The sequence below is a fragment of the Streptopelia decaocto genome, assembly GCF_964273445.1.
Source record: "Streptopelia decaocto genome assembly, chromosome: 2".
Classification (NCBI taxonomy): Eukaryota; Metazoa; Chordata; class Aves; order Columbiformes; family Columbidae; genus Streptopelia; species Streptopelia decaocto.
In genome coordinates, this window is record NC_138655.1 from 36,277,162 (window position 1) to 36,300,165 (window position 23,004).

At 40.0% G+C, this 23,004-nt stretch overlaps 1 protein-coding gene across 1 annotated transcript in view; it reads left to right on the forward strand.

Moving 5' to 3' along the window:
- CPA6 (carboxypeptidase A6) overlaps positions 1–4,661 on the forward strand; it is a gene marked incomplete at its 5' end in the record, with an annotated part of 82,098 nt that extends 77,437 nt beyond the window's left edge. The window contains 2 exons of the mRNA XM_082045162.1: positions 1,585–1,669; positions 3,281–4,661. Coding sequence (XP_081901288.1) covers positions 1,585–1,669; positions 3,281–3,468 — 273 coding nt within the window. The 3' untranslated portion in view covers positions 3,469–4,661. The remainder of the gene's footprint in view (positions 1–1,584; positions 1,670–3,280) is intronic.
- Positions 4,662–23,004: the final 18,343 nt, after the last annotated feature.

Consider the following 23,004-nt stretch of genomic DNA (forward strand, 5'->3'; position numbering starts at 1 on the left):
GCATCTGAGCCTGGCGCTTGGGACTTCAGTGCAGGCACCCGACAACAGCCCTGGGCTGCAGCTGGAGCTCCCCCCTCCCCAAAGCCCTGCGAGTTCCCACTGGCCTTCACTGCCCTCGTGGGGTACAACACCTCCAACCCCATCATGGGTCTTGTGTGTCATGACTCATGGAAGTTGAGGCATCTATAAGAGGAGGAAGAGTCCTAAGTGATACCTCTTCCCTCTTCCTCAGACATCCTCCCACCTCCTCATCTCTGGTGTTAGGGTGACTCAGAGGTTGCCCCTCTGCACCATCTGGCGACCACATCCCAACCCAGCAGAAGTTCCTGGCAATGCTGGCTGTAGCAATCCCTGCCTCCATACACTCTCTTCTGGAGGTGGCAAGAGGAAGAGAAGGGGCAAGCTGAAAATTCCAGTCTTGGGCACTATCATGGCTGTGCTGAGAAACAAACAAAAAATCGAGTTATGCCTAACAGATATTTATAATGGAGTAAAAAATTGCTCTTCCATTTGCTAAGAGCAGTTCTTGGTGTAAAATAAACTCTCCAAAGCCCTACTTGCTGGCCAGTAAGTGAAAATGGTTGTAGTTTGATTTTGTTTTTTTCTGGAATGTCATTTTAAGGCAGTTTTCTCTGGTTTATCCTGTGGTTCAAAGTCTAGCAGTTTGTAGCTCCAGTGGTGTTCATTTCTTGCTCTCTGGAAGATGGCTCTCTGGATGGCTCTAGATATTCCCAGCCTTCACTGTACCTTCTCCAAGATCCTTTTCTTCGGGATCATAATATTCCTTTTTCTTTTGAATACATGCATCTTTTCTCTGTGTTTGGATGCACTACCCATGTGTGACCCTTGGAATGTGCCATGGGCCAGGCCTTCCGTATCCAGTTTCACAGGATCCCATGAACCTCCTCCACAGACTGCATCCATGTGTATGATACAATGCAGGTGCAGATTTTCCCCATACAGTACTAAAATCACATTTCTGCAAGAGTTCTCTAAGCCTACATCATCTGACCCCAGAGAAAGTTAGACCAGCAGTGAACATTCATCCATCTGTCCATTAGAGATTCAGGAGTGGAATTTGTATCCCTCCTTCTTCCCACTCGGCTTACTGAACCACTGTAGAGTGTCACCAAGAGATAATTTCTCCTTCATAAGCCCAGCAGAGATGAGGTTTAGTGGACTGGGCAATGCATCCACGGGTACTGGCAGAAAATTCATGCATGGCTTTTAAACTGGATGAAAACAAGATTATTTCATCTCGTGGTCTCACATGTTTCCTGAATTTGTTGTGTCACTAAATTGGTATATATCCTTAGGATTAAAAATACTTAATGGCTGATCATTCACAGTGCAGTGAGCTTTTTTATGCCATGAAAATATAAAATCAAGTTTTTCAGGGGATTAGAGAATTGCTGAAAAAAAAAAAAAAGGCATTTATCCTTTAAAATAATTTTAAATTAGCTGTCACAGACTCATGGAACAGCATTGTGCCAGAAGTCGATGATCCATAGCTGGTAGGTTCCAATCCCATTACAGTATTTAATTCAAAGTCTAATTTATGTATTTGTTTTCTCTCTCACACAGGAATTAGCAGCCTATAATGCTGTTAATGCTCTTCAGTCAGCATATGGTATAAGATACAGATATGGCCCTGCGTCTACCACTTTGTGTAAGTTTTCCTTTGGCACAGGTTTGTGACTTTGACCTACCTATAGTAAGATGGAGATTACCCTTATTACAACAAAGAGAACAAACACTGTTTAAAGTGAACTTTGTTCCAGTTGTGGATGGTGAGGAAGGCGGAAGATGAAGTTTTGTAAATGATTCAGTCAGTTGATTGCAGCAAGATTAACTCAGTTGATGCAATAGAAGAGATTAAAATGCAATGCATTTGAGAGGTGAAATCCAGCAAATAACACATAAAACCAGATTTTTTTAAAAAGAAAGATAAAACAAAATCTTTAAAAGCATATCTTTATCAGATAATGCACTGCTAAGTGATAAAATATTTGGGAGGAAGTAATTCAAAGTAGGTTTCATTCTTCACCATTACTTTGCCTCTCCTCTGCAATTGCGGTAGGTACAGCTACTCATAGATACCATTCTAAAATTTAGGATGATCTCTTTAAAAGCTAGGTTTCTAATGTCTTTGTGTCTAGATGATGATAAATGACAGCAAGAGTATCTTTATCTGGACATCTTCCATTTTTTAGAGAGAGATTTAAAATACATTTTTCTCTATAACAAAATATCTTTGAAATATGCATTTTAAATATGTAACAACATTTGTCAGGCAAGCTCTCCACATAGACAGGTAAGGAAAAAGAAATTGAGTAGGCTTCAATGGGACACTTTTTTTAAAACTGAAACTATGAGGCCTGAATGTTCTCGGTAATTGTAACAGACATCAAAGGAGTGCGAACCTTAAGTAAATAGCAAGATTTTTCACAAAACCCCCTGCATCTCTTCTGCTGTTGCTGTGTTTTGGTTAGAGCTCCTCTTTATAGTGGGCCTCCATCTCACAGCATGGTCGTCATCTTGTGCTCGTTACAGTGCAGTCAGTTGCTGTGTCAAAGGACAAGCAGAGTGAATTAATTGCCAGAATTGCACAGAAGACAGCAGGCCACATGAGAGACAGATCTTTATATAAATATAAATGTCTTGGGTAATCAACATACAGAGATAACGAAAGCATAAGAAACACACTTCCTCGGGAAGGTTTGTTAATATTAGACACTACCTATGCAAATGCTCTCATGCTGTAAGGAAATGGTGAGAAAACAAGACAGAAATGAAGAGAAATAATTTTAAAAGCACTTGGAAAAGGAGAATGCAGATTGCCTTATCAACTTTCTCCCTTTTCTATGCAAAAGAATTGCCAAAAAACCCAAGTTAAACCTAGGAGCATGCAGAACTGTAGTCCAGCTGGGAGAACTTTGTGGAAGCAAAGCCTTAAACTGCACTCACCTGGGAACAAGAAGAGTTTGAGGCTTTATTCTAAATGTTCTCTTTCATAAAGTTTTGCTTTACACAAAAAAAAAAAAAGTCAGTTATTAATTTTTCTTTTTCTGTGAAAAGCAAAGGTCTAATCCCCTGGTGTTGAGCACCATTCACTGGGTGCCCACGCCCTTCTCTGAAGAGTGTTCAGGATCAGGGCAAGCAACAGCTGGAGTTGTATTCCCTAAGTTCTGGAGACAAAATGCCATGAGAACCCTCTAGTGCTTTCAACATGACCTGCATTTAACATTTTTAAAATTTTTCTCTGAATTCCCTCTTTCAGATGTGAGTTCTGGCAGCTCTATGGACTGGGCCTACAAAAATGGCATCCCCTACGCATTTGCATTTGAGCTGCGTGACACCGGCCATTTTGGATTTTTACTTCCCGAGACGCTCATCAAACCAACCTGCACAGAGACCATGCTTGCAGTTAAAAATATAACTCTTCATCTGCTGAAGAAATGTCATTGAGAGCTATTTCTAGGAGCTGGAAGTGAGCATTTTACTTCCAGTGCTGATGCCTTTCAGTGCGTCCAGTTACCATTCTAAGCTTGGCCACTTCAAAATCATAGAAGCTAATTGAAAATATGGTATTGTTTCTACCAGATTTACTTGGTGGGAAATGGAAAAAAGTAGTTTAATATCTACTCTACAAAAGTGCATAAAGTTTATATACTAACTTGGTTACCAGTTCAGTGTGAGATAGTCTGTTCTTTTTGCAATAAAGCTTTGATTCTGCAACTTCAGTAGGGCAGGTCCAGGTCCACATACAGGTGTCTGAAATAAAACTCCACTTCCAGACAGTACCTGGCCTTACTCCCTTCCCTAACAGGAAGACTTCCCTTACTAGAGTCTCTCAAACCAAGGGATAATGTTTACATTAATGTATATGTGTGACCCAACACAGGCCTGTACCTATAGCAGTTAATGGCATATAGCTGCAGCTGGCCATGCTGCAAGTGGCAATGTGGCTTCCTTCTGCATGTATACATACCTACATATATGCACTTTTGTGATTTTTTTTTTTTGTTGTTGTTCATGTAGTGCAAGAACTTGACCCAAGGTTTCCTTTAACTGTTCAGAGAAACCTATTTTCAAATGTATATATTGGGGTGGACTCAAAAATCAACATATTGCCTTTGAAATTGTAACTTCCCTAGAGATGTGTAAGAAATATAATGAAATATTATTGAGATACACAATATTCTGCTTTATGGAGAGACAAAGCAACTTGCCATGACTTGGAACTTGGAAGCCAGCAGTGGACTGGTGCATCTGGGTTCTGCTGTAGTTAGTGCCTGCCCGTTTCCACCAGCCGAGGATCTAGCCTTAAACCATAATTAACTGGTGTTAACTGATGTTGTATTTATCAGTATTCTTGCAGTGAGTTCCATAGCTCTGTGGCTATGTGGCTGTTCTTCTTGGAAGTTGTATTTTTTGCATGTTTTAAAGGAATTCATAATAGATTCTTAAGTTAGATGGAGGTGAAAGCAGAAGCTTTACAGCTGAAATACAGTGAATAAGCACCATGTTTGAAAGAATAATAATGAAAGCACAGAGGGGTTTTTTTGTATTTTTAAAAGAATATTTTTTGATCTTATTGTAAGTGCAAAAGCATATATTTTACTTTATTATTTTTGAGTTTAATCTTATGCCATGTTAAATAAAACGTATTTGTTAATAAAATCATTGAAGGCTTTTGAAGTACTCTTCATATTTCATTTAATTGTTAAAGCTTTAGTTCAAGGATTTGAAAATTTTACCTATCTGTAAAGCATTACTAACACTAAGGATGTGATATTTAAAAAAAATTACATCCTCTCTAAAGAAGTACTTGAACTTAGCAAATGGACAACCCTTTATGAGACTAGGGAGCACTGTATTTAATTAAGAATACCATTGCCTTTTGCAGTCTTGAAAACAATCAGTGAGGAAAGTTGACAGAATTGCATTCTATTTGTTTAACATTTTGTTAATAAAAAGTATTTATTTTAAACAAACTTTCTGAAAGTTTGTTCAGATTTGATTAGTTCAGACTTGTTTGAGTAATGCAACTTTCTATTCTGTTTAAAAAAAAAATCTAGGGGACAAAAGCTCTCAAAATATCTATCCAGTAGTCATTTCCAATTGCTTATGACCATAATCATTAAATATTTTGAAGACAGCAATAACCACATTTTGCTCTGCACAGATTCTTGACCAACAGTCTTGATAGTGGTGTAAATTAAATATTAGCACCAATTGTTGTGAGTTATTTTGCATTTAGGTGACAAGATTGAATAACTGCAAGGACATAAGAGACTGAAGTGAAGGACAGAAGGTGTGAGAGATTGCTAATCAACATGAGGCAAATTAACCTGTCGATTGCTACAGTACAAACCTTTCCAAGTGTGGGCCAGGAGAAACCAGATTCAGATGTGATTCCTGCTTATAGTCCAATAGTTTGTCATATGAAACATCTCAGTTTTATCTTCCTACCATCACATCTCCCCTGGTACTGAAAAGTATTTGAACTCTTGGAGCAAGAAAGAAAAAAAACAAACAACAACAACAAAACACAACCCAGAAAACAAACAAACAAAACCACAAAAAACCAACCACACACACACACAAAAACAAAACCAACCTCTTTTAGTTACCAAAAGGACCTAACATCGTAGATCTAGATGACCTCCTTGGACAGGAATAATTGCAAGCATTCTTACAGTTATCCAAGAAGCTTTGACATTTAGAAGTACTTGACATCAAAGCTACATCCTGGCACCTGGATGGACTCAGCCTGAATACTATGTGTTATGTGCAACTGAGAACTCTGAGCTGCTTTTTGAAGACCTATGAAGGGTAATTTAGTGCCCCATAGCTGAATACAAGCGTAAACAGTCTCCAAGCCCTTTAACTTCAGGGTCACTAAAGCTGATCAGAAAGACAGTCACTAGAAAAGAGCAAACTCTATTTCCCGAATTAAGAATTTGTAAGACAATTTAGCAGCAAGAGTGATTCTAAATAGAGTAGTTTACCCTAAGGAAAGAACTACTGGAAATCAGCTACTTGGATATGGAACAACAGCCTTTGTCACTTACGAATGTTACTTGTCTGAACAGCTCTTTTTTATCTCCGTAATCACTTACTTCTCTTCCCTTTGTACTTCTCTTCAGCAGCCTTTATTGCCTACAGGACAGAAGAATCAATAACTGGTTTTGAGAAAAGTGAATTTATTTTATGATTGTAGATAATATTTATCATTCAACACAATAAAAAAGACACTAACAGGAAAACACTGATTATTAACCCAGCAGTCAAAATCACATATATAATGATTATGTGAAATCCAAGAGTTACACTTTCCATTGACTATTGATAGAATAATTATAACCGCTTCCATAACTTAGAAAAAGCGCTCAGGCAAGCTTTTATGAACATCTGTTCTTTTTTTTTTTTGGTGTATAGCTTTTATGTTTTATAAACAAAACCTTGAGACTAATTAACATGAAGCAAAGAGGCCTATGCCTCTTCAAGTCACTCTTCTCAACAACAAAACAATAATCTCAAATTACCTTGAATCGTAATCTGTAAATTGATAAAGACTGGCCTTTAAATGTCAAAAAAGGTATTGAGTTTGGTTGCAAACCTTGAGGAAAGAGCACGGCTGATGGGTGAAAATCCCCATGCCTTTTCCAGAACTTGCTTCAAAAAGGTCAATGTATTTGTTCACTCAGGTAATGCATAAAGCCTATGGAAAAACTACAACTATTTTTTGTAATTTCTGAAGTTTGAATAGAAAGAGTCCAAACAACCTTGAACACCAACAGGCATTTACTTGGAAACATCCAGCGCCAGCCCACTTGCCTGTAAAGAACTGCAACATGCAGATTGTGCTGCCTACTCCAGGACTGCACTGCATCCAACTCTTAAAGTAGGAAAACAAAGCATTATATTTCCTACCAAAAATAGGCTACTAATCAACTATTCCAGTTTATTCATGTTAAGCAATCCTTTCCCTTTTTATGTTTCAGTTCACTTTAATGGTACCACTCAACAAGATATTTGGTAGCGTGGGTAGACTAATAAGTATTTTTGTAAGCCCTTTGACCTTTCCTTTGGCTTTGTTAACTGCTATATAATTTCCATAGTTCGCTATTATTAATATGTAGCAGTAACACTCATTGTTAAAAAATGTTAGTCTCACGCGTAGTGATTTCATGGTTTAGATTTCTGTGCCTAAAAGCCATATGTTACCGTTGTCATTAAGTAGTTAAGCGATGGTAAAACACCAGAATAATGTCTCACATGTGTAGAGATACAACTATCCCTCTGCTGTAGAAAATGGAACAAGAAAACAGAAATTCAAATAAATTACAGAGAGACTTTTAAAATATAAATCCTGTGACATTAGTTATACTTATTTAAAAAACATTTTAAAATGCTTACCACACAAAATACCTTCTGAGTTGCGAATCAAAAATCTTCTGTCCACTGAAAATGTAGACCATTTGGGATGCTTAATTTGTGCTCGATTCTCATATGCATTCTGGATAAAAAATTAAGGCCCAAAGAGCTGTAAGTGCATCCTCTTTCAGGGGCGCAGGAGGAAGGGAGGGTGGGGAGAGGGCTGGGTACACCCCAAGGCTTTCAAGCACCATGAAGCCAGGAGAACTAATGCTACTGGTGGGTCTGTCTTGGATGAAGGTGAACCACTCTAGCATGGTTTTCCCAGTCTTTGGCTGAACGTGCCTGTTGCCCTAAGCACAATGCACGGGGCGAGCAGCTTATCAGAAATCCACAGCCTTGGGCTGCATGTGCTGCCAAAAGGTCCTGCTGTTAATATCTGCAAATTTTGGATAACCAGAGTCAGCTCAGAGTAATGAGCTAACCATGGTTCTCCTTAGCAAATGATGTTTGGGGCAAGGACATTGAGAACAGGTGAATCTTTCACCCCTGAAAGCTTGTCCTTGGCTGACAGGCAGGAGCGGTCAAGCAGAAAGTCTGGGCTCTCTCTGCTTGCAGATCCTGTCGAGCCGTTTCCTAAAAGACCGAATCAAGCATGCCAGGGCTTGCCCTTGGATTTAGACATCAGGGAATACACTCATAAATAATAGATTCAAATGTTAATTAAAAAAAAAATCTACCACTGTCCCCAGCCATGCAGAAAGCGCACTTTGCCTGCAACAAAGAAAATCCATCCATTGCCATGAAGACATGTGGTAATAGATTTAATCCGTCCTGCCCGCGCTGAGACACCAGCCACCTTAGAACTGCTTGGCGATATTGAAAAAGACGTGCAGCAGAACAGCCATAACAATGAAATATTTTAATCTACCCCCAGGCCTGTAGGAGCACATACTTTATCTGAAGTAATAGATAACCACTTCTGAAATAAATATTGTGGTACAACTGCGAGCAGGTGTTTTAGTCTTTTGTGCTGACTACTATTAATATGTGCCAGGCTATTCCTCTGCATACCAGGATGGCTTGAAATAATGAATCTTTTATTTTAAACCAGTTCTGGGCAGAACATCAAGTTAGGCCTGAAGACATACATATATACACAAAAGAGTCTGAGAAAGTTTCATTTTATAACAGAATTTTCAATTATCTTGAAAATAATGCATCTGTTAAAATCACAGCCAGTGTTTTCAAGTGGCTTATTGTTTTCAGCATGTGATAATTGAAAAAAACAGTATAGCAGCCTGAAAAGCTGAGCAGAAATGACTGATCTGCTTACTGTTTCATTTCACTTTGTTTCTAGATTGAAAAAATCGGGGTTGATAGGGCTGGATTGAAGCAGTGCAGTCAAAAGCTGAGTGTAAAGGGTGCTTCTGTGCTTAATGAGATAGAAATAGCTACTTTGAAAAAAAAATAAAAAGGCAACTTGTTATATTTTAAATTCTTTATACAGACTAATTGCTTTACTTTGAATTAAATTATCACATTCACAGAACCTAGTATGGTTTAGAATGATGTATTGTTATTTTCCTAGGAGCCGGCCAGTTTTCTAAGGGTTAAATGAGTTAAATGTCTGCTAGTGTGATAGGGTAACCGGAGCTGCTCTTCAGCCTTGTTAGCACAGCATCTGTCAAAAAGGCAAAATGTACTTGAGCTGTCTCTACCAGGATAAATTTGCTATATCATGCTGCACGCATTTCCATTTCTTTTCCTCCATTTCAAAAAATAGGTGAATGCTGTCTGTCAGTGATGACTTTAGGCTATCAAATAGCCTAATTTTTGGTGCTAAATTTAAATCATGAACCCCGTTAAAATGTGTGAACTTCCCCACATACCTAGGCAGACCCATTCACACACAAACAAGATGTCTGTCTGCACAACGTGTACTGTGTGATGGTTTACGTCATGGTGTAGCTGCAGTTCTTGGCAACCACAGAGCTGCTGATGGCAGGCAGCATGTCTTTGGCATCTTCCCTCTGCTTGCTGTAGCTACGAGCAACTTCAGCTGGTTTGGCCAGAACCCAAAAAGCCCCTGACACTGTTTCACCAGTGCAACACTAGAAAGTCTCTTCCTGGGGTTGCTGCGGTGTATTTCACTGGACTGCACAGCACCTGCAAGCTTAGAGAGTGGGCAAGGCCCTTTGTGTGTTGCACTGTACAGAATTATTCACTATTGCGAATGCTTAGGGCAGAGGCCTTAAGAATCATAGAATGTCCTGAGTTGGAAGGGACCCACAAGGATCATCAAGTCCAACTCCTGTCCCTGCATATGACAACCTCACAGTTCACACCATGTGTCTGAGGCCGTTGTCCAGTCTCTTCTTGATCACTGTCAGGCTTGGGGCTGTTACACCTCCCTGGGGAGCCTGTTCCAGTGCTCCAGCACCCTCTGGGTGAAGAACCTTTTCCTAATGTCCAACCTGAACTTCCCCTGGCACATCTTCCTGCTGTTCCCTCTGCTCCTAAAGAAGATGTTACACCCTCAACTCCCAGTGCCGGCTGCATGCCAGAAAGCCTTCATTACCTTGTGGGTTACGAAGAAGGTCTTATATTGCTGCCCAGAGTGACCAAAGGGGTGTCTGAGGCTGTTCCTTTGAAGTCTGGTAGCACTAAGGAGAGCACTGGAGATCCTACAGGCTCACACCAGCTGCCACCAGGGTTTTCGGACTGCTTCAGCCCATGAGTAGTTCTTCTATATAAGAGTCACTTTCAGGAATACATTCGTAAAACAATAATTTTAGGAAAAAAAAACAAACAACAAACCCAACAAACAAAACAAAACATTTTCTTCTACATTTTAAAGTTTTTCTATTAAAGCTATTGTGATTATTTTAATGAGGTTTCTTTTCTGAGAAACAAGGTTTCTTTTCTGAGAAGCTGAAGTAGAAATAACATGAAGTTGCTGTCATGCTGAAGGCTGTTTAGGGAGTCAGTGGATGCAGTTCACTACATGTCAAACACACACCTACCAACACTGTGGATAATAAGTGCAACCTTCAGGAGATGTCTCAGCAGAGACCTCGCAGCAAACATGTCTGAAGACCAAGCTGCTCTTCAGAGAGCAGATTTGATGTGGACTGGCTAATGAATGTAGGGAAGCTCATCTCCTCTTGAGCTGAGAGCAGGAACATCACATTTCCACAGCTGTCAGGACTGCACTTTTCAAAAAATGCATTAAAGGCTGTATCAGAGTTTTAACAGAGAAAGGAAGGTCCCCATTCATTTCACACTTCTCTGCACGGCGCCAGGGGAAGGGCTCCTTCCCCAGTCTGCCTGGCTGCAGGTGTGCTGACACCCAGCCCACCAGAAACAGCATTATTTAAAATTGCTGGAATCACCGTCTTGTCTTTCTTTTGCCTTTATGAGAATTTTCAACAATCCATCAGTGCTAAAGCCTGAATATGCGCAAGAATAACTCCTATTTAGGTGTCTATTGAAGGACACGCAAAAAAGCTGATTTCCTAAAAATTCCTTTTTGGATTCACTGATTTCCATTCTTCTGAAAACTAACAGTTTCAGGGGGAGAAGGAGCAGAAATAATCCTGGAAGACAAATTATTTATGAAAAGTTTTATCCAAAACCATACTAAGTACATTATCTATCATCTTCATACTCTAATTCTGAACACACAGACAAAGGTGGAACATTCAGAGGATGTTTTCCATTTGTACTCGGTGTCAGGACTGAAAATAAAGACAAAGGACAGAAGTCCAGTAGAGGAAAAAGTCCAAATTAAATAGCAAGACTCTAGACCCCAAAAGCAGCAGAGATTACTTGGAATAGTATAAAAAGGCTTTTTTTTTCCTTAAACCAGGAATAAAATCACTGGAGCACCAATACTTAAAGATGAAAGGAAATAATATTGAATTATGTTAATATGTTGAATAATTAGAGGGCTGTGGGGTCCAATGGTCTACTGGGGAGAGTGACCCAACTATCTGTGACTAAACAAACAGATGGAAGAACAAAAGTTAGGAGAAAAATGGCAAATAAGCAGCGACTAATCATTTTAGATTGAATGACACTCTGTGGGAAGTATAAAAATATCTTCATCTCAAGTAAGTAAAGTAAGCAGATACTGCTGGGGTTATTGCTTAAAGTAACAAGCAGAGAAGACCAAAGGGACACTAAAATCAAGAGCATCATTTCTCCATTCATCTGATGGTGGTCAGAGCCCACAGTCAAGTTTCTCGTACCTAAAAAATTACCTGCCTTTGGGGTACTCTCATGCAACAATATTAAGTAATATTCAGGAATCCTGTGACATAATTAATTTTCAGTATAAAAGGATACTAGCAAAGAGGTAAAGGTGTCTAGTAATTCTTAATACCTTCCCTGGCAATTACACTGTTTCCCACTCCATGCAAGCTGGCACCTTTATCTCCACCTCTCCAGCTATACATGTGGATAAAGCCTAACACAGCAAAACCAGATGGTACCTGCTATGTGAAGAAGCAGAGCATGGAATACAAAACAGAGGTAGCAGAAGTCATCTGCACTATATTTGGGTCGTATTTCCAGAAGGGAACAGGTATACATGTATAAAGCACATGTATCTGCTACAAAATACTGGAGAAAAAAGGTAAAGAGGGTTAAGATCAGCTTCCTCTGTGCAAAGCTTCGCTTGTCATAAAATTAATCAAAATATTGATCCCATTGAATGGTAGAAGTGCACTTCTTCCACTTTTCATGAGACATCCATCATGCCACACGATGATTTTTCTCTGTTCTTCTGCATTGCAGTACATTTTCATAAGTATATGGTTTTTCAAGTATATTGATACCACGGCTGAAAAGGATAAAGTTGCAGCACAACCAATGAACAGTACAAAATTAAAGACATGCAATAAATTCCAATCAAAATGCAGCACTGGAACCTAGGAGATGAGACTTTTATGAGAATGTTTCCAAGGAAGGCTCTCTTAGGCTTCACTAAATCTTGACAATGTGTATCTATTTAAACCACACTATACTCAAATTCACTGGAGTACAGAAGTCAAGGCTGCAATGAAAGGGAAAACTATTGGATATGTATCATTTTACTTGCCATTCAGTGTGGGAAATTATTTTTTAACAGCCAGAGTCAGTCTACTTGCCTAGGATACTCTTTTTTTTTTATTGTTGTTGTTGTTAAAGGAACTATAAATAAATAATAATCTTTACACTCTGAAAATTTCTCTGTTATACAAAAGACTATTACTTGTCAAGGCTCACACACATTAATCACAAATGTGCTTTGCCTTAGGGTGTTCCCTGACAATTCTATACATCACCATGAAAAAGATCCAAACTTTTAACAGCCCATTCATTCACTATTATTCAGCATATTGACTACAACTGCCAGTAATCCTACAGCCAAAAGTGTCACTTGAGATTTCTGAGATATCTCAGTTAAATCCTTTCATTCTTTCGTGGCTGGGAAAACCCGGCAGCCCTTGTAACTCCTCCTGGCGGACAGTAATGCAGGTGCTGAGGAACAAGAAGGTGTGAGAGTTACACGTTTACTGACGCAGCCAGCCACCCCACCTGTTCTTTTTGTTCTGTATTCATCCCCTGGGGTGACAGGCCACAGCTTTCACCTGCCTGGGAGGAGAATTTCACAGTCCTGCTTTGAAGGTAGGATTTCACAGAATCACAGAACGTTAGGGATTGGAAGGGACCTCGAAAGATCATCTAGTCCAATCCCCCTGCTGGAGCCAGGAACACCCAGATGAGGTTACACAGGAAGGTGTCCAGGCGGGTTTTGAATGTCTCCAGAGAAGGAGACTCCACAACCCCCCTGGGCAGCCCGTTCCAGTGCTCTGTCACCCTCACTGAGAAGTTTATTTTCATATTTAAGTGGAACCTCCTGTGTTCCAGTTTGTACCCACTGCCCCTTGTCTTACCATTGGTTGTCATCGAGAAGAGCCTGGCTCCATCCTCGTGACACTCACCCTTTATGTATTTGTAAACATTAATAAGGTCACCCCTCAGTCTCCTCCAGGCTAAAGAGACCCAGCTCCCTCAGCCTTTCCTCATAAGGGAGATGCTCCACTCCCTTAATCATCTTTGTTGCCCTACACTGGACTCTCTCCAGCAGCTCCCTGTCCTTCTGGAACTGAGGGGCCCAGAACTGGACACAATATTCCAGGTGTGGTCTCACCAGGGCAGAGTAGAGGGGAAGGAGAACCTCTCTCCACCTACTAACCACCCCCCTTCTAATACACCCCAGGATGCCATTGGTCTTCCTGGCCACAAGGGCACAGTGCTGGCTCATGGTCATTCTGCTGTCCACCAAGACCCCCAGGTCCCTTTCCCCTATGCTGCTCTCTAACAGGTCGTTCCCCAACTTATACTGGAACCTGGGTTTGTTCCTACCCAGATGCAAGACTCTACACTTTTCTTTGTTATATTTAATTACATTTTTCCCCACCCAACTCTCCAGCCTGTCCAGGTCCCGCTGGATGGCAGCACAGCCTTCTGGCGTGTCAGACACTCCTCCCAGCTTGGTGTCATCAGCAAACTTGCTGATAGTACTCTCTGTTCCCTCATCCAAATCACTGATGAATATATTGAATAATACCGGCCCCAGTACTGACCCCTGAGGCACTCCACTAAATACAGGCCTCCAACTAGACTCTGCCCCATTGACCTCCACTCTCTGGCTTCTTTCCTCATTTAACTCATCCAACTCCAGCTCTGTGCAAGCTACTCATCTAGACTAAATGGACTTGGGTTCCTCTGTAGTAAGTAAAGGAAAACAAAGGATATAGAGGATGACAGGTCACATCTATCTTAGACTTGGTACCATCAGTACTGCATGAGCTATTCATTAGATGGTAAGTCTTTTTGCATATCAAGAGCCCAGATAACAGCTTAGACTAGGTGCCTAGCTTTTGTACCTGTTAAAATTAATGAAGACAAATTCCACCCTAGGATGAGACACATCCTTCAACTTCCAGCACTTCAACCTTGCTTACATACCAGTTCTGGCTGAATTCAGATGCCTGAAGTTCTTTCTCTCAAGGTTGCCCATGGCACATGAGACATTCAGGTCTTCTTAAAAAGAACAGTCTTCTTAAAAACCAATGTTATTTATTTTATCTGTAAATATTTGTCTTATAGAAAATAATGTACACATAATCAGCAAACTGTCTACATATATTTCTGCCATGTAACTTCAACTATAATTCAGGCAGACCTAATTTCTTCGGCCACCGCAAGTAAAGCCTGGCATTTTTCAGGTGCTGTGGACCATGAACGCTTCTCCCCTTCTGTCTCTCTCATGTCTCTTTTAATCCCACCAGTTATTTTTGTTACTCTACATTCACATTTCTCTTCTTGTCCTTGCAGTTTGCGGGAGAGGCAGCCAAACATGTAGGAGCCCCATTAATAACAACTAGCTGTCTAGCTTCAAGTTAGGTGCTTGATGCATTCTTTTTCTTCTTTTTTTTCCTGCACTGATTCTTTACTAGTTAAGCAAATGCTACTATACAGCATGCAGAAAATAGCAAAGACACACAACATACCAGTACATGAACAATCAAGCGATGTAAAGTATTCAAAACCTATCCTAGGGCAGTTCCAACTCTGTCACTGAAAGCAGCAAATTGCAGGGTTGGTGAGACCCTGTGGGTTTTCCCCCAGCAGCTGACCAGCTGCCAGCTGCATCCATAGGAGACACCCCTCTTGGCAGTCAGGCTTCTCTGTTAATTATCTCTTTTTCCTGCTTCTGGCAGGCGCCATAGGATATTTAAAGGCTCCTAAGTTTGAAGTGCTCCCTGAATTTAAAGTGAAAATGTTATCTTAATTTTATAAGAATGTATAAGAACTTCATGTTCATGCAGATGATCAGTAATTGAGACTAGCAAATGAATATTCAAAGTAAGCTATAGCCTCTTCAGCCTCCCACTGCAGAAACCAATCTTGTTCTTGCAAAAGCCAATACCTTCATTAGAAAGAAATCCGCTCTGAGCTTTTTACAGGCAAGAAAAATAAAAGCCAGTCATAGCTTCATGGTAAAACATTTATTGCAATTGTATCAGTGGATTAAATGCTTTCTAGCAAACAACATAGTAAAAACAACCTCAGAATTTATGCATAGAAATAGTGACTGCAGATTTCTGTGTTCTCTGAGTTTTTAAAATAAATTAATATTTGCAATTATTGCAACAACATTTACATTTGCAAATACACTAGAATGTTTTTTATTTCACACAGCAACGACGTTTACCAAATGTGTACAAATGTGCAAAGCCTGGTTATAAGACATTGCTATTACCTCTTGGATTTTTAAAACAGAGCACAGTCAGCTTTCATAGAGGGCTCACACCTACTTCAAAGGACACAACCTCATTCTTATATGGTACACTGTGAATTTAAAGCCAATTTGGATTTTATTCTTAGACCTTTGATCCAGCACTACAATGAAAGGAAGCGAAACCATTAATTTAAACCTCCACAAACCTGGGGAAAATTCTGGTGGGGTCTCACATTTTGAGACATGAATGCCTCAAATAACTATTTTAAAACGATGTAGAATTGTCTACCCTCCTTTATGTATTCTCCATGGACTATTATGCCTTAAGATTAAGGAAGCTATCTTGCAGGTGCTATACATGGTGCTGCACCAAAAGAGGCAGAAATTCCAGTTGCCTGTGCTGACTGTTCTGGTTTCTAAGTACCCAGATTCCTCAGATACCTCATCCATGTGAGAGAGTCTACTGCCAGCACACTCAGTTTCAAAAACCCGTAACATATTGTTTTCTTCTTACCTCTGTGTTCATGCCATTTGCATGCGATAATATCACATGTATTGTTTCTGTTCTAAAATGGTGGGCAAATGAAAAGCAATGTGCTGACAATAGTTTAATCCAAGATAAGATAAAGAACAAACTAATGAATAGAAGTTGTTTCGTAAGTGAGTATTTTAAGGGCAACACCTGCAGCTATCCAGAGGTGTGACCTCCATCCCATGCATATACAAGTAGACCAAATTGAGCTCCACTGCCATAACCTGCTATTAAATTCATGTAAGCTTTTATTGCAAAATGTATCTAGTCCCAGTGCTATCCAAGGAAGCATGTTTGGTTCAAGCACATATAAAACACTGTAAGAATTGTTATTGTTGACTGTATATTGTTATGTATCCATGATAAGAGCCCTGCACAAAGCCTACTCTTTACAGATCCATTGTTTAAGCAAGGGTTGCAGTTCTGGAAAGCACAACTTACCTCAAATCACGTTTGTCAGGAACCAAGAAGAGAAGCAGTCACAAAACTCAGCAGTGGCTCTATGGATTCGGAGGAACTTGGCCGTGTAGACCGTATGTCTCATAAATTATGATAAATGAAATTTTCACCAGCCCAAAAGCATTTGTTCTGTTTGGCCTTCTCAGCTACAAACAGTTATAAACTGCACCTCAACAGTCCCACCTGCAATATTTCCTCATAGCCGCTGTCTTTACTCCCCTGGGTGGAGGTCTAAAATTATAAAGCTTTTAGCTAGAAAAAGCACACAACACACCCTTTGAGATATCGAAACTAAACACTCCAGGTCTGCCTGGATGTGAATCCAGACAGCAGCAGCTTCGAATGTCACGAGAAACCATCCATCGTACATGTTGTGAACCAGTCAGTCCAGTTTTTAATGATCCAGATTGCACATCAGCTCTGACACCCGACTTGAAACTAGAAATATCTTTGAAGTCTAATCAAAACTGTTGTAGGTATCTCAAATGTCTCGTAAAGATATCTGAGTGAATACCTATCTAGTAAATGCTTAGTGAGTTAACTGTGATACTAGGATGAATCACTCCAGTGCTTCTTTAATGTCTCTGTTCCAGGCAAGCATATCCATAACTCCCATTCAATTTTAGCTTTCTAGTTATTCATATTCAAAATTTTTCCTTCCTGCCATGAAGCCCACAGTTTATAACGTACATGCTGAAATATCAGTTATTGCATTTTTGACAGGAAATAACCCGCTGTAGTTGCTAGAGGAAACAATCAGGCAGATTCAAAGATCACTTCATAGCAGTTAAAAGTGGTTATTGCTCCAGTCTCATTGCTTCTAACCTTAATTCACATGACTTTTATGACCTCTCTGTCTAAGCTTTTCAACACAGATATTAAAATACCTGGAAACCATCCTTGTTATTCATTTGACTTACCCTACCCACAGATTAAAGAGATATTTTTCTCCAGCTGAATTCCATTCAACTTTTCTCAGTTCCTTTTCATTTTCAAACCTTCTTTTGTTATTATCAGCTTACTAAAAGAGATCTGCATAAACCTTTGAAAACGCACAAGTTCTAAAATGATACGCTGAATTCACCTCAGATCAAGGGCAAGAGAGTCATTCAGCTTCTAAAAACTAGGTTAAAACTAGCACTTCATGCTCTCAATATATAGGATATTTAATGCCTAATCTGTAAGACACCGCAGCATGCATTTCGCTGGTCACGTCACATCAGTTACAAAAACCTGCAGGAGTCTGAAGCTAGGATATAAAGGTAGGAGAGTCATCATTTTCAGGAAATTTGTTACTCTTCTAATTTGTCACAAGTCAGAATATTCCCCTTTTGTAAACTGAAACTGGAGATTAAGAATTCGGGATAACCATACACTATAGTAGTCCTTCCTATTACAAATGTTTGGGCAGATAACTAACTAGCCAGGCTCACAACCACAGGGTAATCTAGGAAAGCTGTAACAGTAGGGACAGCATCTCCCAGGAAAGAGGGCAATAATCTTGTGCCTCCCCCCCTTCAATAGTTTCTCCTTAAAATCCAATCACAGTTCCTTGGCAATTTTATTAATATCTGCTGGAGGTGGCTAGGAGAAGCAATAAATCAGTGGATCTTACTGCTACCTTTGCCATACATCCTCCACATGTCTTCTTTAGCTGTGCAAGGCTCTCAGGAAATTGCCAGAACTTTGTATTTTTGGTACTCAGAGACAGAAATATTTGCCATTATGAAGGAGTCAAGATACTGGCTTGGATTTACCTTTGCACTTGCATAGCCTCACATACAACAGGAACTGTATAGTTGGTTCCTGGTTCAGGGTGAAGATACGCTATTTATTTCTATGTTCCCCAAAAGAAACACTCTATCTTTTCTCAAACAGGGTATCTCAGAAAATCACCTTCTCAGACAGTTATGGCTGATACATCCATAATCGGGTCCTCCAGATTGAAAAATTACTGAAGAAACGTTAAAAAACCCTGTATAACTAATTTTTAACAAATATATTTCCTTCTGTCTTTCAGATGGATACTTCTATTTCTTCTTCATTCACAATATTAAGGAATAGTATGCTGAGGTGCCATGGAAGCTGGGAACCAAATTATTAATCTATTAGCAGGAGCAAAATGCTGAAGAAAGAAGTTGGAAACTCCTGTAGGAATGCTAGAAGAAAATGTATTCCCACAGAAAAAGTCCTAGCAAAAAGGGATCGCATACCAGCAAATGCACTGGTGTAACTTCCAGTGCATAAATGCAAGTTATGGCCAGGATCGTTTGATATCCTCCACAGTGTCCAGCCACAATTCAAAACTTTAATCCATCAACCACAAGAGGTGGGTTTTTTTTCTTCACTGTTATCTGACATTTGTTCTGCAACTGTCACAAACTGACAAATATCATACTTTAATAGGAGTCCGTATGCTCGCTTAACTGTAGTATGCAGACTAAATTTCAACACAAGAACCCGTACTTTTCAGCTTTAAGGAATAAATTTGTCACCTTGCAAGAGCCTCCTCAAAGTGATGGATGTTTATTTTGTTATTGGTCACTCCAGAGTGTCATATGCTTTTGTACAAACATTTGGAAGCAACCTAGGAATTACCAATTGATTAATATTCCCTGTGCTAATAAACATTTGCATTTTGTTCTTTCAGTGCAGCAGTGGATATACTGCAGCCTGTTTTAACCTCTTAAAATACTCTTCAAACAAACTATGAACTCTTTATTTCAGTTCCTGAATTTATCTAAAAAAAACCTCCTCTTAAAAATATTAAAGTACATTTACAGTGAGTGTATCACTTGCAGTTTGGTTGACAGATTGGGATCCTTTGCATAATGGATACAGTATTTTGAATTATGCTTCATTTATTTTTAAAAGGGTGGCAGGCCTAGGACTCCACAAAGTAATAGAGGAAAGTTCCTTCTTTGTACCTCAGTCTTACATGACCAAGCACCACCAGCAGACCTGTCAAATCTTATGCATTCATTAAAAGACTCAGAAACTTCTCTATGAAGGTGCCTGCAATTGCAGAACACAATCTCAGTTTCTCTCCTGTTCCAGGTTCCCATCTGCCAGATCCATCTGGACCTTGTTCCATCACACACTGATTATCTGCATCTGGTACATAAAACCAGAAGGGGAGCGAATGCGAAGTACTATACTGCAGCTAAAGAAGGCGCCAACAAGTGAGCCACCACATTTAAAGGATCATATACACTGGCACTTAACACACTCATCCCCATCCATCCTATATACAGGGTCACATAACAGAGACTGGGCTGAGTGGTCTCTTGCACAATGGAAATACTGAAGAAAATGTATATCAAACCCAGTAGTTTAAACAATACTTAAAATTGTCATAAACTGGTACTGTTGCTAAAAAAATGCAAGCCTGCTCTCTTCTTGCCTGTTTTCTTGTTTCTGCCTTTGTGTTATCCCCTCCCTTGAGCTAACACAAGCATTTGTGAGGTTGCCTGATGTATCAGGATATGGAATGTATCTGGATTAAAAATCCTCTGTTTCTTGTTAGGTCAATTTCTACCTAATTAAATTCTGAATATAATTCAGCATATAATTCACATGACAATGCAAATGCTTATGCTGACCAAGGATGCAGGAAACATATAGGTAGTAGCAGGAAGAAGGATTGCTTGTTTTAAAGGCAGTTCTGTTTTATTCTAGCTTGAAGTGATCACAATCTAACCATTACTGTGCTGTTTCAAAGCTCACCAAGATGACTGAAGACGACACTGCCCTCATGGTCCTCCTCATCACCCTGACCACATTTCCCCACTCCCTTTCTTGTGTAGGAATTATTGAGTATTCAGGTAAGCCTGATCAATTCACTGATCTCACTGAAAACTAACTTTCTTGTAAGGCTGATTTTTGGCTGGACCACTGAATTGACTCACTGCCCAGCTGCAAAGCAGCACCAACACAAGAAAGGGGGTGCAAGCTCATAGAGGTGCAAGAGTCCTTTTCCACATCTTCAGGACTTCACCAGCAACCAAACAGGGGTCTCTGCAGCTACAATTACAGTCCTTGGGTCAGCCATTGACTGATGCAAATTATCAGGAAAGCAGAAATCTGTGTGTTGAAACTAATCCAATACAGGCTTGGGTCAGCCATTGACTGATGCAAATTATCAGGAAAGCAGAAATCTGTGTGTTGAAACTAATCCAATACAGGCATTGGAATCATTGTACCTAACACGCATTTGGAATTCTTTGCAAAACGCTGCTGTTGTATGGTGCCATCTGTTCCCCAGGGCTCAGTATTGGGGCTAGTTCTGTTTAATCTCTTTATCAACGACAGGATGAGGGAATCAAGTGCACCCTCAGTAAGTTTGCAGATGACACCAAGTTGGGTGGGAGTGTTGATCTGCTGGAGGATAGGAAGGCCATAGAGAGGGATCTGAACAGGCTGGATTAATGAGCTGTGGCTCATGGGTGTTGATTGACAAACAGCTGAACAAGAGTCAGCAGTGTGCCCAGGTGGCCCAAAAGGCCAACAGCATCCTGGCTTGTATCAGGAATAGTCTAGCCAGCAGGACTAGAGAAGTGATTGTCTTGCTGTACCCAGCACTGGTGAGGCCCCACCTTGAATCCTGTGTTCAGTTTTGGGCCCCTCACTACAGGAAAGACATTGAGGTGCTGGAGAGAGTTCAGAGAAGGGCAATGAAGCTGGTGAGGGGTCTGGAGCACAAGTCTGATGAGACGCAGCTGAGGGAACTGGGGCTGTTCAGCCTGGAGAAAAGGAGGCTGAGGGGAGACCTTATCACTATCTACAGCTACCTGAAAGGAGGTTGTAGCATGGAGGGTGTTGGTCTCTTCTCTCAAGTAACAAGTGATAGGACAAGGGGAAATGGCCTCAAGTTACGCCAGGGGAGGTTTAGATTGGATTTTAGGGAAAATTTATTCATGGAAAGGCTTACCAAGCATTGGGACAGGCTGCCCAGGGAAGTGGTTGAGTCACCATCCCTGGAGGTGTTTAAAAGACATGTAGATGAGGCTTTTAGGGATATGGCTTAGTGCCAGAGTTAGGTTAATGGTTGGACTCCATGACCTTAAATGCCTTTTCCAACCTAAATGATTCCATGATTCTACCTTTAGTTAGGAACCCATGTACGATAGAAATATTCTAAATGTTCAGCCCTTCTTTCTTGTGAGTTTTCTTATTCTCCTTTCCATAGAAGCCTAGCTTTTAAAGTAACCAGCAAAGAGCTAAGCATGTTCCTTATGGTCTGTAGCCTCTGAAGCAAAAGCGACCCTCAAAATGCTTCCTCAATTCCGTAAATTCTTCATAATTGACCAAACATTATTTTAATACATGGCTTCCCTAGTAAATAAAGCTGACATAACACCTGGCTCTACTCAAAGCACTGGGACCCAGTGCAGAAGCTGACAGTCATTCATATCTTGGCCCTATGGAAGGCACTGGACTGTCTTTTCATCTCCAATGCTTATATCATTGATTTCCAGCCTTATTGGCTCAGGTCTTGGAGGGAAACATCAGATCAACCTGCTGGACAAATGATTTACAGTAAGATCTTCCCATGCAATTTCAGAAGCAGTCCTTCAGTAACCTACAGGCTCCACACTCTTGCAGGGTTTAAGCACGGCTTGCCTTGTGACAAACATGTATATGTAGAGAACCAGCTGTGCCAAGCTATAAACTTGGTGAGCTGGTGAACTGAGCAGCAGTTGTTTGAACCTGAGAACAGAAATTGAAGATTCAAACCATATGAAAAAAAAAAGACAAAACAAGAAGTTTAATCTATTCACATCAGAGCAGGAATGAAAGACAAGGAACCAAGTGTCTTTTTGACAGGTCTTTTCCTCCAGTAGCTTCAGTAATTCTACGTGTAAAATCATCTTGTGTACAGCATATGAAAACAGACATTAATATGAACAAAACAGATAACTGCAGTTCTCAATGCTCTTTACATACAGATACCCATTGTCTTCATGATGTTGCAATTGCAAGTCTATTTCTGCCAAATGGACTGTGAAAATCAATAGCAAACTCCATTTGCTAAATAACACTTGCAAGCTCTGACTTGGCTAAGGATATTTGGACTCAGGTGGTTTGTGCAAAACTACCAGCAAGAACTCCATGGATATTCTTACTCTTGCCATGTGGTCACTAGCAGGCAGTTTTGAAAAACTGAAGTCTTTTTGACATCAGAATTTCTGGACTTGCACCTGTGTATTAAAAAAAAAAATGAGATTAAATCAACAGGTGAAAAGTTTTTCCCTACATAAATTACTAAAAATAATTAAATTATGCTTAGTAATTGTGCTGCTGAAGATGCAGTCTTTTGAATAAACCAACCCAA